Source organism: Macaca thibetana, chromosome X (genome assembly GCF_024542745.1).
Source record: "Macaca thibetana thibetana isolate TM-01 chromosome X, ASM2454274v1, whole genome shotgun sequence".
NCBI classification, from domain to species: Eukaryota; Metazoa; Chordata; class Mammalia; order Primates; family Cercopithecidae; genus Macaca; species Macaca thibetana.
The window spans coordinates 23,413,596-23,431,340 of NC_065598.1; the positions used below are offsets into that span (position 1 = coordinate 23,413,596).

General features: G+C 45.1%; 2 protein-coding genes across 4 annotated transcripts in view; one reads left to right on the forward strand and one right to left on the reverse strand.

Annotated features, from left to right (window-relative positions):
* Nucleotides 1-17,745, forward strand: part of SAT1 (spermidine/spermine N1-acetyltransferase 1) — a 599,966-nt gene that overhangs the window by 545,284 nt on the left and 36,937 nt on the right. The gene's annotated exons all lie outside the window — the stretch shown is intronic.
* The window catches only part of ACOT9 (acyl-CoA thioesterase 9), a 397,499-nt gene that overhangs the window by 27,742 nt on the left and 352,012 nt on the right, over nucleotides 1-17,745 (reverse strand). The window contains exons 2-5 of the mRNA XM_050777367.1: nucleotides 10,969-11,114; nucleotides 4,212-4,309; nucleotides 2,592-2,618; nucleotides 1,425-1,470 (exon numbers count right to left, since the gene is read on the reverse strand). Of these exons, the coding sequence (XP_050633324.1) occupies nucleotides 1,425-1,470; nucleotides 2,592-2,618; nucleotides 4,212-4,309; nucleotides 10,969-10,988 (191 nt within the window). The 5' untranslated portion in view covers nucleotides 10,989-11,114. The remainder of the gene's footprint in view (nucleotides 1-1,424; nucleotides 1,471-2,591; nucleotides 2,619-4,211; nucleotides 4,310-10,968; nucleotides 11,115-17,745) is intronic.

The following is a 17,745-nucleotide window of genomic DNA, read 5'->3' on the forward strand; positions in this document are numbered from 1 at the left end:
AAGACAAATGGCTTGGCCTCCTTAAAGTCAAGCTCATGGGGGAAGAATGGGGGAAGGATGACTGTCTATTACCCTAGATTAGGGGAGACTAAAGAGTCATAACCACCAGATGCAATATGCAATCCTTTATTGGATCTTGATGTTTTTTAAACAGCTATAAAAACATTTTTGTAGCCGGGCACGGTGGCTCAAGCCTGTAATCCCAGCACTTTGGGAGGCTGAGACGGGCGGATCACAAGGTCAGGAGATCGAGACCATCCTGGCTAACACGGTGAAACCCCGTCTCTACTAAAAAATACAAAAAACTAGCCGGGCGAGGTGGCGGGCGCCTGTGGTCCCAGCTACTCCGGAGGCTGAGGCAGGAGAATGGCATAAACCCGGGAGGCGGAGCTTGCAGTGAGCTGAGATCCGGCCACTGCACTCCAGCCTGGGCGACAGAGCCAGACTCAGTCTCAAAAAAAAAAAAAAAAAAAAAAAAAAAAAAAACATTTTTGTTAAAAGGAGTAATCTATTTTTTAAAAAATGGTAACAGTTAAGGAAATGTGACTATGGATGAGTAATATACTAGCAAGGAATTGCTGTCAATTTGATTACATGAGAGAATGTCTTATTTGCTGGAGATAAGCAAAGGCTGGTTTATAAAATATTTACCGGAGATACACGCTGAAGTGTTGTATCTATAATTTATTTAGAAATGCTTCAGCATATGTGTATATTGGGAAATTTGGCAAAATATTAATAAGTATCAAATCCAGGTGGTGGGTACACAGGTATTCATTCTTTCTACCTTTTAGTAAATTGAAATTTTTCATACAAAGAATTTAAAAATAAGTCATTAATTTCTATACCAACGATAGATTATTATATATCTAGTGATCACTCGTGTTTTTTCTATCTCATTGTAGCCTCAAAATTCTGTAAACCAAGAGGGATATGATCCTATTTTACAACAAGGAAATATTGTGAGAAAGATAAAGACAATATGGAAGGCCTAATTTTGAACTGACAAGAAGCAATAAAGGATTCAAGTTGCATGAAACAGAGAAACTAAGAGACTTGGGTTCAAGTCCCAAACCCTGATATTTAATCATTCAATCTCTGAGTTTCAGTTTTGTGTGTAAAAAAGGAACAGGAACATATGTCATAAGCATGTCACAAGTTTTGTTATGAGAATCAGTGAGGTAATATACCTAAATGCACTTTGAAAATGCAGAATATACATAAATCACCTTCTTTCATGACAATGAGGTGTCATCTGATGAGCATGTTGAAATGTTGACCTTCTCCCCCAAGCAAAATACTTCTCAACCTATCTCTGAACACAGGGCTCCCCATCCCCACTGCGAGACCATCAACTGAGCCTACATACAGCCTAGTATAATACGTTGGGGATGAAAAGAACGAATGAAAACAAAGATGCATACCTCCAGTTTGTGGATGCTCCTACTATCTCCCGCAACTTATCTCGAACTGAAACAAAAATAAAGAGGTCATTCCATGAAACAAAGAAATATGAGAAATGGATTATGGCAATGAGCTCAAGAACTATGAAAAGCAATTCATGCACTCAAAAGATTTAAAGATCCATAGATTTCCATTTAATGCCACAACAAACAGCTCAGGGACAGGATCAAGCCTCTGCTCCCTAAAAACCTGAAAGAACTATACTGTCTCTTTAGTGCACAAATGAATACCTTTATGCCAATCACAGGGTTTATATAAACAAACAGAAAAGGATAACTTCAACTATTCATTTAATGGGGCTGTATCAGTGTTAGCCAATAAGAACCATTATGATGGAGATATGAACAGGATTCCCACCTATCTTCTTTTTTGTTTTTTTTTGTTTTTTTTTTTGAGACAGAGTCTCGCTCTGTCACTCAGGCTGGAGTTCAGTGGCACAATCTCGGCTCACTGCAACCTCCACCTCCCGGGTTCAGGCGATTCTCCTGCCTCAGTCACCCCAGTAGCTGGGATTACAGGTGCTGTGCCACCACACCCGGCTAATTTTTGTAGTTTTGTTTTGTTTGAGACGGAGTTTCACTCTTGTTGCCCAGCCTGGAGTGCAATAGCATGATCTCAGCTCACTGCAACCTCTGCCTCGTGGGTTCAAGTGATTCTCCTGCCTCAGCCTCCCAATTAGCTGGGATTATAGGCAGACACCACCATGCCCAGCTAATTTTGTATTTTTAGTAGAGACGGCGTTTCACTATGTTGGTCAGGCTGGTCTTGAACTCCTGACTTCAGGTGATCCACCTGCCTCGGCCTCCCAAAGTGCTGGGATTACAGGTGTGAGCCACCGTGCCTGGCCCCCATCTATCTTCTTATACGCAGTATTAGATCAAATTACTTAGTTCAGAGACTAATACTAATATCCAAATCTGAGTCTCATTATAATTAATTTCTCATATATTTATAGTCTTCTAGTTGTTAGAAAAGTTTAAGCCAGAAAAATGAAGCAAAGACTTACATCAAGCTAAGGCAAAGAATGCAATTTTAGTTAATGCCACTGCCCAAAAGTGCAAGCGTGTATTAGTGCTTACAAAATTTAAGCTCTTAAAAGAAAAGCTGATACTAATTACCACACACACCATGATTCACATGTATAGGTGAACATGCTATATGAATAAAGGGAAAATCAATTAGAGAACCAGCAATAACTGGAAACTAAAAGATAAATCTATAGTATTTCAAATACTGTGTTGAGTTCATGTGTTTTTCCTAGCACTTCAAAATACATATTCCAGTTATAGGAAATTAACTATAGCAATCCTCAGTCCTTCAATAACTAAGTGATCAAAACCAAATATGATTAATATTAACATGCATTTTAACTTTCATGAAAAAATGGTTTTCTATCAAACAATTATGGATACACCATAAGTTTGGTGTATAATTACAATTAAATGTTACAGAACTGCAAACAACAACCATTAGTAATTTAGTCTTATTTCTGATTTTTTCCTCCTAAGTGCCTTGAATAAAAGAATGGACAGGGCCGAAGCGTGTGAATCATGAGGTCAGGAGTTCAAGACCAGCCTGGCCAAGATGGTGAAACCCCGACTCTACTAAAAATACAAAAATTAGCCTGGCGTGGTGGGCACCTGTAATCCCACCTACTCGGGAGGCTAAGGCAGAGAACTGCTTGAACCTGGGAGGCGGAGGCTGCAGTGAGCCAAGATCACGCCACTGCACTCCAGCCTGGACGACAGAGTGAGACTTCATCTCAAAAAAAAAGAAAAAAAGAAAAAAAAAAAAAAAAAAGAACAGGCCAGGCACGGTGGCTCACATCTGATATCCCAGCACTTTGGGAGGCCAAGACAGGCGGATGACTTGAGGCCAGGAGTTTGAGACCAGCCTGGCCAACATGGCGAAACTCCGTCTCTCCTAAAAAATACAAAAATTAGTTGGGCGTGGTGTAGCATGCCTGTAATCCCAGCTACTCGGGAGGCTGAGGCAAGAGAATCGCTTGAATCTGGGTGACAGAGGTTGCAGTGAGCCGAGATCCTGCCACTGCACTCCAGCCTGGGTGACAGAGCAAGACTCCATCTCAAAAAAAAAAAAAAAAGAATGGATAGAAAGTACCTCAAACAGGATATGGACTACTGATGCTCACTGACATAAAATAATTACTGCTAGCTTAGTCAGTGTAAGAAGAGAGGCAAGTACTGAGGGCCAAGAAGGAAAAAATTTAAAATTTTATTTACATATATATTTATATACACACATAATATAATTTGGACCCTTTAAAGAAGCCAAAATTTTAATTATAATGAATACTCCTAGTTTAATAAAGACAATCCACAGTTTGCATATCATATTGGTAATTGAAATTAACTTTAATTAAGCATGGACTAACAGGATCCCTCGAACATAACTATGGACTAGGAGTGTTTACTCGGTACAACTAATGGGCCCATCTCTTTTTTCCCATGCCTTCAGAACCTACACACAGGAAGTGGAAATCGCTTAACTAAAAGAGCTCAGTCCTCAAGGCTCCCAGGAACAATAGTTCAAAATCTGAATGTGACTTCTACCTGAAGCTATTAATATTATGCAGCTATCCTGGTCATTTCGTCAATGAAATGTTTATGAAAGATCTACCTTTAATATGCCTCATTTGCTCTAAACTACATTTCTATATACCTTTCAAATAAAAGTAAAACAAGGTTTTTCACCACATAGACATAAAACATAGACACCATGCTTGCCTTCATGAATGTGGAAGATTCCCTGTTTCTTGGGGTTCTGGGGTCCTTGAGTCAGTCCTCTTCCAGGAGTAAGCTGCCCCTTGCCCAAGGCACAAAGCCTATAAAACAAGATAAAACACAGGGTAGGTTCCACGGCTTTTTCCCTGGCAATCTCAAAGACCTACCCTCCTCCCAGAGTATCTGGCCATACCACCCTTAGTATATATTGTCTTGCAGGAGTCTGTAGTTGTTTCACAAGTGTATGTATGTTTTCATGAGGCTATTCCATAAATCATTTCTCCCACTAAACATTTCTTGAGAGCAGAGACCAATTAGGTAATTATCTACAAAATAAATAAAAGATGGCAACTAGGTTTAATGGATTTATTATTGGTCTATTTTATTAGTTTCAGAAGTCCATAATCGATTTGGTAAACAACTGAGCAAACTCATTATGAACAATTTATTCTGTTCTTTATTATCGCACCATATCTCCTCAATAAATAAGATAAACCCAATTATAAAGTAAACTTTGAACACTGAATTAGCCCTTTCCAGATGCAAAGAAAGTGTTTATTTAACTTATGCAGAAATTTTCTAGAGTCCCAACACAATAAAATAAAAGCTATCTACTGGCCACGGTGGCACAGGCCTGTAATCCCAGCACTTTGGGAGGCTGAGGCAGGTAGACAGGTTGAGCCCAGGAGTTCAAGACCAGCCTCGGCAACATGGCAAAACCCCATCTCTACAAAAAATACAAAAATTAGCCAGGTGTGGTGGCATGCACCTGTGGTCCCAGCTACTCAAGAGGCTCAGGTGGGAGGATCACTTGAACCCAGGAGGTCGAGGCTGCAGTGAGCCAAGATTGCACCACTGCACTCCAGCCTAGGCAACAAAGTGAGACCCTACTTCAAAAAAACAAAAGATAAAAGCTGTCTAACTAAATGTGCCTAACCTACTCTCCCAAAATAAGTTGATTTTGGTTCATTATTGCTTAAGTGTTGACTCCTTTTTTTTTTTTTTTTTTTTTTGAGACGGAGTCTTGCTCTGTCACCCAGGCTGGAGTGCAGTGGCCGGATCTCAGCTCACTGCAAGCTCCGCCTCCCGGGTTTACGCCATTCTCCTGCCTCAGCCTCCCGAGTAGCTGGGACTACAGGCGCCCGCCACCTCGCCCGGCTATTTTTTTGTATTTTTTAGTAGAGACGGGGTTTCACCGTGTTAGCCGGGATCGTCTCTCGATCTCCTGACCTCGTGATCCGCCCGTCTCGGCCTCCCAAAGTGCTGGGATTACAGGCTTGAGCCACCGCGCCCGGCCAAGTGTTGACTCCTAATCACACAATATTATGTCAGGGGTAGCACACAGGCAACATCACAGATTAATAAACGGATCTGTGAGAGCACAGTTGAAGAGGGCAAGGCACTGAATAGGTCAAGAACCCTGCAGGCCAGGCGTGGTAGCTCACGCCTGTAATCCCAGTACTTTGGGAGGCCAAGGTAGGCAGATCACTTGAGGTCAGGAGTTCCAGACCAGCCTGGCCAACATGGTGAAACCCTGTTTATACTAAAAATCCAAAAATTAGCTGGGCGTGGTGGCAGGCACCTGTAATCCCAGCTACTTGTGAGGCTGAGGCAGGAGAATCGCTTGAACCCAGGAGACGGAGGTTGTAGTGAGCCGAGAACATGCCACTACACTCCAGCCTGGGTGACAGAGCGAGACCCTGTCTCAAAAAAAAAAAAAAAAAAAAAAAAAAAAAAAAAACCAGAACCCCAGATACTGTCACCCATTCTAGTTCAATTTACTAGTAAATTCTCACTAGCTAATGTAGGAATAAGCAATGACTAACAACAAAAAAAGAGATACTTTTAATTTTCTTTAGAGACCAAGCTACTATAGATTTCTCTTCTGAAGGACAGCATTCAGAGAAAGTCTCTCAGTATTTACAGTATTCTGTAAAATCTACATGCAGTGTTGACACTGTGCTGTTAGAACAAATCCTTATCCTTTCACCAAGTCAAATCATCTAATTGCACAGAACACAGAAATATGAGTACATGCTCCTTGGCTAATTGAACTTCTTAGTCACCCAGTTATCTTATTTGGTTGCAACACAATCCCTGCTGGTCTACGAAGACCAAAATTCTTGCTGGAGGATTTGGGATTTTGGATCTCTGTTTATTCTTCAATCACACAGCTAATGAGCCTCTCTCGTATATATTTTAGTTTTACTTTTTCATGAAAAATATTCAATTCCTGTACTTTTGCATGCAGATAATATATATATATTTTTTTCAGACGGAGTCTCGCTCTGTCGCCCAACCTAGAGAGCAGTGGTGCGATCTCAGCTCACTGCAAGCTCTGCCTCCCGGGTTCACACCATTCTCCTGCTTCAGCCTCCCAAGTAGCTGGGACTACAGGCGCCCACCAGGCATGGTGGCTCACGCCTGTAATCCTAACACTTTGGGAGGCCGAGGCGGGTGGATCACCTGAGGTCAGAAGTCCGAGACCAGCCTGGTCAACATGGTGAAACCCCATCTCTACTAAAAACATAAAAGTTAGCCAGGCATGGTGGCGCGCACCTGTAGTCCCAGCTACTCTGGAGGCTGAGGCAGAATCATTTGAACCCAGGAGGCGGAGGTTGCAGTGAGCTGAAATGGCATCATTGCATTCCAGCCTGAGCAACAGAGCAAGACTCCATCTCAAAAAAAGAAATTAGCATTTTACAACTGAATATATCTGGTTTTAAAGAACACACTGGAAAAAGCTAATCCTTTCTATTGCTATGATTAGCTGAAAGAGCAAAAAAAAAATGACCCCCAACGCATTAATAGCAACTATAATAGATATGTTAAATGTATCCAATATAAGAAATGGGATCTGATTCTGAATGGCTAAATACCCTGAATACACACCACTAACAGGAGCTATATAACCAGTCTCACATATCTGAATAAATACACATATACACAGAAATTGTTTTGTTACACTAAGAAGCAGCATTTTCTGAAGAGGGATGAAAATCATTCTGTCCTGCTTGTGTGAGAGGCAATACAGTATAGGGGTTAAGAGCCCAAAGGCTGGGCACACTGGCTCACACCTATAATTCCAACACTTTGGGAGGCCAAGGCAGGCGTATCACTTAAGGTCAGGAGTTTGAAACCAACCTGGCCAACATGGTGAAACCCCATCTCTACTAAAAATATGAAAATTAGCTGGGCATGTTGGCGGGCACCTGCAGTACCAGCTCCTCGGGAGTCTGAGGCAGGAGAATTGCTTCAACCCAGGAGGTGGAAGCTGCAGTGAGCCGAGATTGTGCCACTGCACAGCAAGACTCTGTCTCAAAAAAAAAAAAAAAAGAGCCCGATCATGCTGCTTATTAGCTGAGTGACCTTAGACAAGTTACCTAGCCTCCCTGATCCTCAGTTTCCTCATCTGTAAAATGGGGATAATACTACTACCTATCCCATAGGATTGTCAAAAGGATAAAGGAATTAACACATATTAAACCCTGAAGGGCATGTCTAGAAGATCATGTCTAATATACTGACAAGTCCTCAAAAAACTCTAGCTATCATTATTCCAGAAAGTCATGCTTCTCCAAAGTCTCCTCTAAAGAGCAAAAAGAACCAGGCTGGGCACAATGGCTCATGCCTGTAATCCCAGCACTTTGAGAGCCCAACGTGGGAGGATCACTTGAGACCAGCGTGGGCAACATAGGGAGATCCCGTCTCTACAAAAAAGTTTTAAAATATTAGTCAGGCGTAGTGGTGCACACTTGTGGTCATAGCTACTCAGGAGGCTGAGGTGGGAGGATCACTTGAGCCCTGGGGAGGTCAAGGCTGCAGTGAGCCATGATCGCACCACTGCACTCTAGCCTGGGTAAAAGAGCAAGACTCTGTCTCCAAAAAAAAAAAAAAGAAAGAAAGAAAGATTGCCTCAGCCAGGCACTATCATGGACCATTGCCAAACATAGAATCAACTGAGGACAGGAAAGAAGGGAGTTAATGAATACAGAGAAACACTTTGGTCAATTTATTTGGAAAATTGTGGTCCTAGAGCCCCATTGCTTTGCATGCTGCCTTAAGAAATTTGGAAATACATTCCTGTGACACAACAAAGGCATAATTGGAACACTTTTTGAAAAATGTTGCTTACACCAATAGCATATTGGTAATAATAAATCTACATCATACTGTCAACATAGTATTCGGGAATATTCGGGTAATAGTAATTTTTTTTTTTTTTTAGACAGTCTCACTGTCACCCAGGCTGGAGTGCAGTGGCGACATCTTGGCTCACTGCAACCTCCACCTCCCGAGTTCAAGCGATTCTCATGCCTCAGCCTCCCGAGCAGCTGGGATTACAGTTGTGCACCACCATGCCCAGCTGGTTTTGTATTTTTAGTACAGACAGGGCTTCACCATGTTGAACAGGCTGGTTTTGAGCTCCTAACCTCAAGTGATCAGCCCGCCTCGGCCTCCCAAAGTGCTGGAATTACAGGCGTGAGCCACCACGCCTGGCATGTAATGGTGACTCTTCACTACATTTGGTATCCTATTTACTGATAATCTGATGGAAACTGTGGACCTTGAGCGGGTGTGGGAAGGGCTGGAATACATTTTTGCTCACACACAAAATGGTATATACTATTTCAGGAGGTGCACAGACCCTTTTTGATACCCCCATGTCCTCCTATATTTGAAGATTCTGATTCAAACCAACCTCCTTAAGAAACTGAGGCCCCAATTTCGGATGACTTTCCCCAGTGTCAGTCAACGGGCACACCAGCAGAGTCCGGATGAAGCCCAGTTCTTCCGATCTCCCCCAACACGCACACAAACCGCGCTGAGGTGGAGGAGGTGAGAGAATGGTTTTAATCAATACTTAACACTTCAGTACCTCAGGGTTACTGGCTTATCTCCTGATAAGCCCTCAGGAGTCTTACTTATAGCAAAACCTCTAGGCCTTTACTGTGGAGAGGCCTTTGTGACACTCAAGTCCAAGGACCTCATGAGTGAACCTTTCCAATCAAAGGAAATCAAGGAACTCAAGGCCTCCACGGCAGGCCTAGGGAGTCACGTAAGTCACCCTGGAGGTGTGAATAGAAATGTCTTGGCTCAGCCCTGGGTCCCAAGCATACAGCAGTTGGCAAGGAAGAGTGTTCAGTGCAATAACAGGCAATGCTACTCATATACCCTCCACTCTGAGGAAATAACCTCTATTTAGAGACTAAACAAAGTCAGGTGCCTCTTGCAAGTCTAAAAAAGAAAAGAAGCTACAAAGGTTGCCCACCAAAGAACCTAATCATCTCAGTCGATATTCATTTGTGAACTCCTCCTCTCACTAGACACTAAGAGATTATCTGCTTAACGTTCAATAGTTTTTTGTTTGTTTGTTTGAGACACAGTCTCACTGTGTCGCCCAGGTTGGAGTGCAGAGGCGCGATCTCAGCTCACTGCAAGCTCTGCCTCCCAGGTTCACACCATTCTCCTGCCTCAGCCTCCCGAGCAGCTGGGACTACAGACGTGCACTACCACGCCCGGCTAATTTTTGTATTTTTAATAGAGAGAGGGTTTCGCCATGTTGGCCAGGCCGGTCTCAAACTCCTGGCCTCAAGTGATCCATCCACCTCGGCCTCCCAAAGTGCTGGGACTACAGACGTGCACCACCACGCCCGGCCTCAATAGAATTTTCAAGAAAGGAACACAGGGTTATGAGAGCACTTGAACAGGACCATGGAGCTTTTGTAGAAGACCTTTCACATTGCAAGCTAAAGTCAACTGTGGCCCCTCTCATAATGACTTTCAGTTGTCTTCAAATAGTTTAACAAAGGTTTTTTGTTTGTTTTTAAGTACTATAAACAAGAGAGACAGAACCCTACAACTGATAACAAAGTCCCCAGGAACAGTGAGAGAGAGATCCAGGACCTCCAAGAGAATTGATGGGGTTAATGTGAGTCAAAAGCACGATGAGTCACATCAAGGGGACAGGCCCACTGGCAGCGAGATAACTTCAGAAACTGGAGTAGGTGTGAGCCTGGGAGCCAGCAGGCAGAAAACTCGGAAAGGCTGGCATGCTCACGTGAAAGGGATTAGAGAGACCTGGATACGCTCGGAGTCTAAGGCCCTCAGGCCTTAACTGTGCCAGCTGGGAAGATTACAGATACAAAAAGGCATCCTCCCTTACCCACGTGGTCCAATCAAAGCACCCAGCCTCTTATAAGGGCTTTGTGGCTCATTAAAGGTAAAGTTCAAATAGGCACCAGGGCCGTAGACGCACAGTCCTTGGGTCCTGGGAGCCAAAAGTTACCCTGCAATCTCTGCCAATGTTACAACAAACTTAAGTCACAGCCTAAGTAGGTCAAGCATTTAATCCTAAAAATGTCCTCCAAAGGAGGATGGAGGGCTAGAGGTAACACAGAACTCAAAATACCATCTTTCTGACAAGGGGCTACCCCAACGCGGCTACCAACCACACCCCTGATGAGCAAGGAGAAAGGAATTTTAGGGAACACCCAACTTCCTCCCTTAAAAGTGTCGCTTTGCTTTTAATATCAAACTCAGTGCCAGAAGTCGCCAAAGTGGGGGCGAGGTTCTCCCAACCCAAGGCCGGCGGGCTCATGTCCGGCCGGAGTCACAGTGGGCGAGCGCCCCTTATCAGGGAGCCCAGATGCCCATACGTGGCCCACTTCTTCCGCCGGGGCCAGCCCGGAGCTCAGAGGGAAGGCGGGGGCGCCCCAGGCTACCGCCCTGCCAGCCCCTTCCACGCGCTGCCACCTACCGCAGTGCTGCCCGCCTCATTGCACTAGGCTGCCGTGAGCGCGATGGAGAACCGGGTCCCGCGCGCTAGTCGGCGGAGGGAAACTGAGGCGATCAAAGACGCATGAGCACCCGACCGCGCCCTAGCTGCGAGACAGCCTGGGGGCCGGACCGTGGGGTCCGGGGGTGGGGCTTCGCTGTGCCGGGGCGGGGCCGCGCTGTGCCGGGGCGGGGCCGCGCTGTGCCGGGCGGACCCTACCAGTTCATTGACAGGAGGCTGGAGTCCGCCTCTGCGGAGCTTCCTACTCAATCAGCTGTGCAAGTCGTGTTGCTAGAGCGAGGACCGGCCTATTCTCGGTTGAGTAAACGAACCACGCAGCAACGCCAGAGCGTGATGTCGAGAAGAGGCGCGGCCCCGCCTGGTGGAACTTGTCTCCTTTATCCTTGATCCCCGCGTCTTGGCTTCGTCTGTTCTTACCCTGGGCTGCACATTGGAATCTCCTGGGCAGCTTTCCAAAATACTGATACTTGGCCGGGCGCGGTGGCTCACGCCTGTAATCCCAGCACTTTGGAAGGCCTAGGCGGGCAGATCACCTGAGGTCAGGAGTTCCAGACCAGTCTGGCCAACATGGCGAAACCCCGTCTCTACTAAAAATACAAAAATTAGCCGGGCGTGGTGGCAGACGCCTGTAATCCCAGCTACTCGGGGGACAGACACGAGTATCGCTTGAACCCGGGAGGCGGAGGTTGCGGTGAGCGGAGATCGCACCACTACGCTTCAGCTTGGGCGTCAGAAGGAGACTCTGTCTCAACAACAACAAAAAAACCCTGATGCTTGAGACCCACTGGCTGGAGATTCTGGTTTAGTCCTGGGCGCGGTCTGGGCTTCGGGATGATGTCTAAGGGTGCCCCCAGGTGATGCTAATGTAACCAAAGGCTAAGAACCACTGACCTAAAGGGAAAAACATTGTTCGTCTTCTCTTCACGGCCTGACCCCTAATGTTTGACATCTTGGCCGAGCTAGAGAGATTCAAGGCCAGAGCGTTTAAGATTCTTTCACCCTACGACCTAATTCTCCATTTCTTTCAATGGTTATTACTGACTTGCTTGCATTGTGCCAGGCACTATTGCAGAGATTGGGGTTACAAAAAGAAAAAAAGGACAAAAATCCCCGCCCTTAAGGCGCTTGCCTGTTGATAAGGAAGGAAAACAAATCAACAAACAAGTTAGCAAATAACATGATTTCTTTCTTTCTTTTTTTTTTTTTTTTTTTTTTTTTTTTTTGAGACGGAGTTTCGCTCTTTTTGCCCAGGCTGGAGTGCAGTGGCGCGATCTCAGCTCACCGCAACCTCCGCCTCCCGGGTTCACGCCATTCTCCTGCCTCAGCCTCCCGAGTAGCTGGGATTACAGGCATACACCACTATGCCTGGCTAATTTTTGTATTTTTAGTAGAGACAGGGTTTCGCCATGTTGGCCAGGCTGGTCTTGAACTCCCGACCTCAGGTGATCCACCCACCTCGGCCTCCCAAAGTGCTGGGATTACAGGCGTGAGCCACCGCGCCCGGCCAACATGATTTCAAATATAGTAAAGCAGTTTAAAGGAGAAATAAGGTAATGAGTGGGGATCTTTTGAGAATATAAGCAAGTCGTGCTTTGCCTCTAAAGATGGCAATTTCCTAAAAGGCAAGGGCCATATGCTTTTTCACAATACCTCATGCTAAGTAAAAATGTATTGATTTGAATTAAGCTAGATTTCTGTTTTGAATCACTTCATGAGTTACACATGGAGCATGGTCTTCAGCTTTCTCTTTCTACCAAATTTTCCCTGCTTTTATCAATCTCACATCTGGAAGACACCCCTTTTAGCCAACAAGGATCTCTCCTTCATTTTTGTTCACATTGTCTGTACCTTTTCAGTGATTGTCTTGTTGGTTTTGTGTCAGCCATATTTCTTTATACTCTACCACACCTAACACAGAGGGCAATAAATATTGTATTGAATTATACTATTTTTGTTCTTCTTTTTACTTGAACTTTTCTTAGAAGCAATAGGAGGCTCAGGGAGAAAAAATAAGTATAAGAGAGAATTTTTTGTAAATGGTATAATAGGTAGGTACAGTTTATAGTTTTTCCTGCAATCGAGTCACCTTCCATCAATTTCCAAATTATAAAGACACATTCTCATCAATATAATAAACACCATCGATGTTGGCTGGAACAGCCGAAACCAAGGACTTAATGCCATGCAGATGCCATCTCTCTATTGCTTATCTTTGCTTTCCTTTGCATACTGGCTTCATTCGTTTTTCACTCTATGTAATGGCATTCTCCATATGGCAATAGAAGCTCCTGAACTTTACATCTTACAACAACAGCCACACACATACAGACTGACCCAAATTTCTACGGCCCAAGTACAAAAAAATTCTGAGAAGAGATTCATTGGTTCAATTTGGATCAAGTACATACTCCTGGACTAGCCAACTGTGGCATCGGGGTAAGGAACCCTTGCCCTGACTTACCAGGAACTGCCTCACCCAGACTCATGGCCAGGTACTGGGTCACAATCTACTAACACGGCTATTTCCATAAGTAACTGTACAGACGGGGATACGGAGCACCTTCTTAGAAAAGGAGTACGGAGGCCAGGCGCGGTGGCTCACGTCTGTAATCCCAGAACTTTGGGAGGCTGAGGCAACTGGATCACCTGACGTCAGGAGTTCAATACCGGGCTGGCCAACATGGTGAGACCCCTGTCTCTACTAAAAATACAAAAATTATCTGACTGTGGTGGTGGGCACCTGTAATCCCAGCTACTCGGGAGGCTGAGGCAGGAGAATCACTTGAACCTGGGAGGCGGAGGTTGCACTGAGCTGAGATCACGCCACTGCACTCCAGCCTGGGCAACAGAGACTCCATCTCAAAAAAGAAAAAAAAAAAAAGGAAAGAAAAGAAGAGGAGTACGGAGCAGCCAACCACATAGATGTCCACTACAGAGGTTAAAGAGGGAAAAAAATGATCACATCACTTAGCCCACCTACCTTAGTTCTAACTTCAGGGAACCCCTGCTAGACCCAGCCTGCCTAGCATTCATCCACGAGTCTCTAATTATCTCAATTGGCAGCATGCATAAAATTCTTTTTTTTTTTTTTTTTTTTTTTTTGAGACGGAGTCTCGCTCTGTCACCCAGGCTGGAGTGCTGTGGCCGGATCTCAGCTCACTGCAAGCTCCGCCTCCCGGGTTCACGCCATTCTCCTGCCTCAGCCTCCTGAGTAGCTGGGACTACAGGCGCCCGCCACCTCACCCGGCTAGTTTTTTTGTATTTTTTAGTAGAGACAGGGTTTCACCGTGTTAGCCAGGATGGTCTCGATCTCCTGACCTCGTGATCCGCCCGTCTCGGCCTCCCAAAGTGCTGGGATTACAGGCTTGAGCCACCGCGCCCGGCCAGCATGCATAAAATTCTTAAAACAGCTTAGCAACTCTGATTTCTGTGTGTGTTGTTGTTGTCGTCGTTATTGTCAAGCATATATGCTATAACACATTTTGGATAGCAGGGAAGGAAGGGGAAATGGTCACAAAATCAGAACAGGAAACGTACAACGATTGTATAGTGGCGAGAGTCACTGTCCTTAAGTAACAGGTTCTCTACCCAATGTTTTTGTTTCCTGTTATGTTCTATTAGTTCTATTTTAATATGGTCTCAGGGTAACAGAGATGGTATCAATTGTGTAATTAAAAGTTACCTAATCATGCACTGACAGATACATAAGATATTATTAATGTCATTATTACAAGTAAAACAATAAAATCAAATAACAAGGCTGGAAAGCAGTATCCCAGCACTTTGGGAGGCTGAGGTGGGAGGAGATCGCTTAAGAACAGGAGCTCAAGACCACCCTGGTCAACATAGCAAGACCCCATGTCTTTAAAAAAAAAAAATTGTTTAAATCAAACAACAAAACCTAACAAGGCATTGTCAGTTCTTTTTTTTTTTTGAGACAGAGTCTCGCTGTGTTGCCAGGCTGGAGTGCAGTGGCATAGTCTCCGCTCACTGCAACCTCCACCTCCTGGGTTCAAGCGATTCTCCTGCCTCAGCCTCCTGAGTAGCTGGGATTACAGGCATACGCCACCACGCCCAGCTAATTTTTGTGTTTTTAGTAGAGATGGGGTTTCACCATGTTAGCCAGGCTGGTCTTGAATTCCTGACCTCGTGATCCACCCGCCTCAGCCTCCCGAAGTGCTGGGATTACAGGCGTGAGCCACCACACCTGGCCAATGGCATTGTCAGTTCAAGCTAGTATTATGAGTGAAAAATATCCAGTTACCATCTTTCCTCGGGCTGCTGAACAATATATACTTTTGGATATCTGATTTAGATAGAAAATGTTCCCGGAAAACTGTCATCAACTTTCAAACAAAGTGATTCAAACTACGATTTCAACAGGACAGAGAAACTTTTTAAAAACATCTCTTATTTCCTGAATTATTCAGATTATACAAAAGGATCCACAATAAGGTTAGGAGGGGAGGGCCAGGTACGGTGGCTCATGCCTGTAATCCCAGCACTTTGAAGCTTGAGGCAGGCAGATCACCTGAGGTCAGGAGTTCGAGACCCGCCTGGCCAACATGGCAAAACCCCATCTCTACTAAAAGTACAAAAAATGAGCAGGGCATGCTGTCATATGCCTGTACTCCCTGCTACTTGGGAGGCTGAGGCAGGAGAATTGCTTGAACCCGGGAGGCAGAGGTTGCAGTGAGCCAAGATCATGCCACTGCACTCAGAGCCTGAGCAACAGAGGGAGACTCCATCTCAAAATACAAATAATAATAGTAATAATAAAGTTAGGAGGGGAGAAGGAAACAATGTAAAAGTATTTTCCAGCTGGACACCATGGCTCACCGCTGTAATCCCAGCACTTTGTGAGGCCGAGGCGGATGGATCACAAGGTCAGGAGTTCGAGACCAGCCTGGCCAATATGGTGAAACCCTGTCTCTACAAAAAATTCAAAATTAGCTGGGCATGGTGGCACAAACATGTAGTACCAGCTGCTCAGGAGGCTGAGGCAGGAGAATCACTCGAACCCAGGAAGCGGAGATTGCAGTGAGCCAAGATCATGCCACTGCACTCCAGCCTGGGTGACAGGGCGAGACTGTCCCCAAAAAAAAGTATTTTCCACCCTAACGTTAAAGAAAAAAACAGAAAGACTAGTAGGCTGTTACATGAATGTGCTTAGTTTTTTTGTTCGTTTGTTTGTTTGTTTGTTTTTTGAGACAGAGTCTCGCTCTTGTCACCCAGGCTGGAGTGCAGTGGCCCAGTCTCGGCTCACTGCAACCTCCGCCTCCTGGGTTCAAGCGATTCTCCTGCCTCAGCCTCCTGAGTAGCTGGAACTACAAGTACCTGCCACCATGCCCGGCTAATTTTTGTAATTTTGTGGCCCCCAGATCCACTTTTATGACTGCTTTTCAAATCCAAGTGTTGAAAGGTTCTCGTCCAGAAGGCTGAGGCAGGAGAATCACTTGAACCCAAGGAGGCAGAGGTTGCAGTAAGCCGAGATCGTGCCATTGCACTTCAGCCTGGGCAACAGAGCAAGACTCCATCTCAAAAAAAAAAAAAAGAGAGAAAGGTTCTTGTCTTTAGAAATACTTTTCCCGGCTGGCGCAGTGGCTCATGCCTGTAATCCTAACATTTTGGGAGGCTGCAGCAGGTGGATCACTTGAGGTCAGGAGTTCGAGACCAGCCTGACCAACATGGTGAAACCCTGTCTCTACTAAAAATACAAAAATCAGTCAGGCACGGTGGTGCACAACTGTAATCTCAGCTACTCAGGAGGCTGAGGCAGGAGAATTGCTTGAACCCCGGAGGCAGAGGTTGTAGTGAGCCGAGACCACGCCTTTGCACTCCAGCCTGGGTAACGAGAGCAAAATTCGATCTCAAAAAACAAACAAAAAATGCTTTTCCCGCTAACAATTTTCTCTTGCTTAAAAATGGCAAACATGGCCAGGCACGGTGGCTCACGCCTGTAATCCCAGCACTTTGGGAGGCCGAGGAGGGTAGATCACTTGAGGTCCGAAGTTCGAGACCAGCCTGGTCAACATGGTGAAACCCTGTCTCTGCTAAAAATACAAAAATTAGCCGGCCGTGGTGGTGCATGCCTGTAGTCCCAGCTGCTTGGGTGACTGAGGCAGGAGAATTGCTTGAACCTGGGAGGCAGAGGTTGCAGTGAGTCGAGATCGCGTCACTGCACTCCAACCTGGGCGATGAAGCAAAACTCCATCTCCAAAAGAAAAAAGAAGGAAAGAAAGAAAAAGGCAAACATTTAAAACATGTAATACTATTATTAACATAGGATCAGAGGGTATTTGTAAGAACAGAACATCTGCATTTCAGGGTGTCACCTTCAATAAAGCTGTCTCTTTCAATAATATAGGGATACAGAGTCAGATGTACAAAAGGTTTATTGGGGGCAATGCCTATAAAACATAAAAGGGAGAGGGAACAGGACCAGACAGGGAACACCTTTAGTTCATGATGTTCTCAGGACTAAAACCTGAGAAAGGAGAGGGGCCAGGAAAGATATTTGGGTAGGAGGAGCCTTGGACTGCAGTGCAGCTCTGAGAAAGCCTAGGCCTGTGAAACAGAGAGTGCTGGTGCAAAGATTGCCCTCCCGAAGAGTCCCGTACTGGCCAGAAGTGGTGAGCCCTTGTACCACGGCAGTGCCTGGCCTTTGCTTTGAGGCTGTCTGGGAAGCATGTAGCCTCAGCTTGAAAGCTGAGGCAGATCCTGATGGCTGTCTGCTAA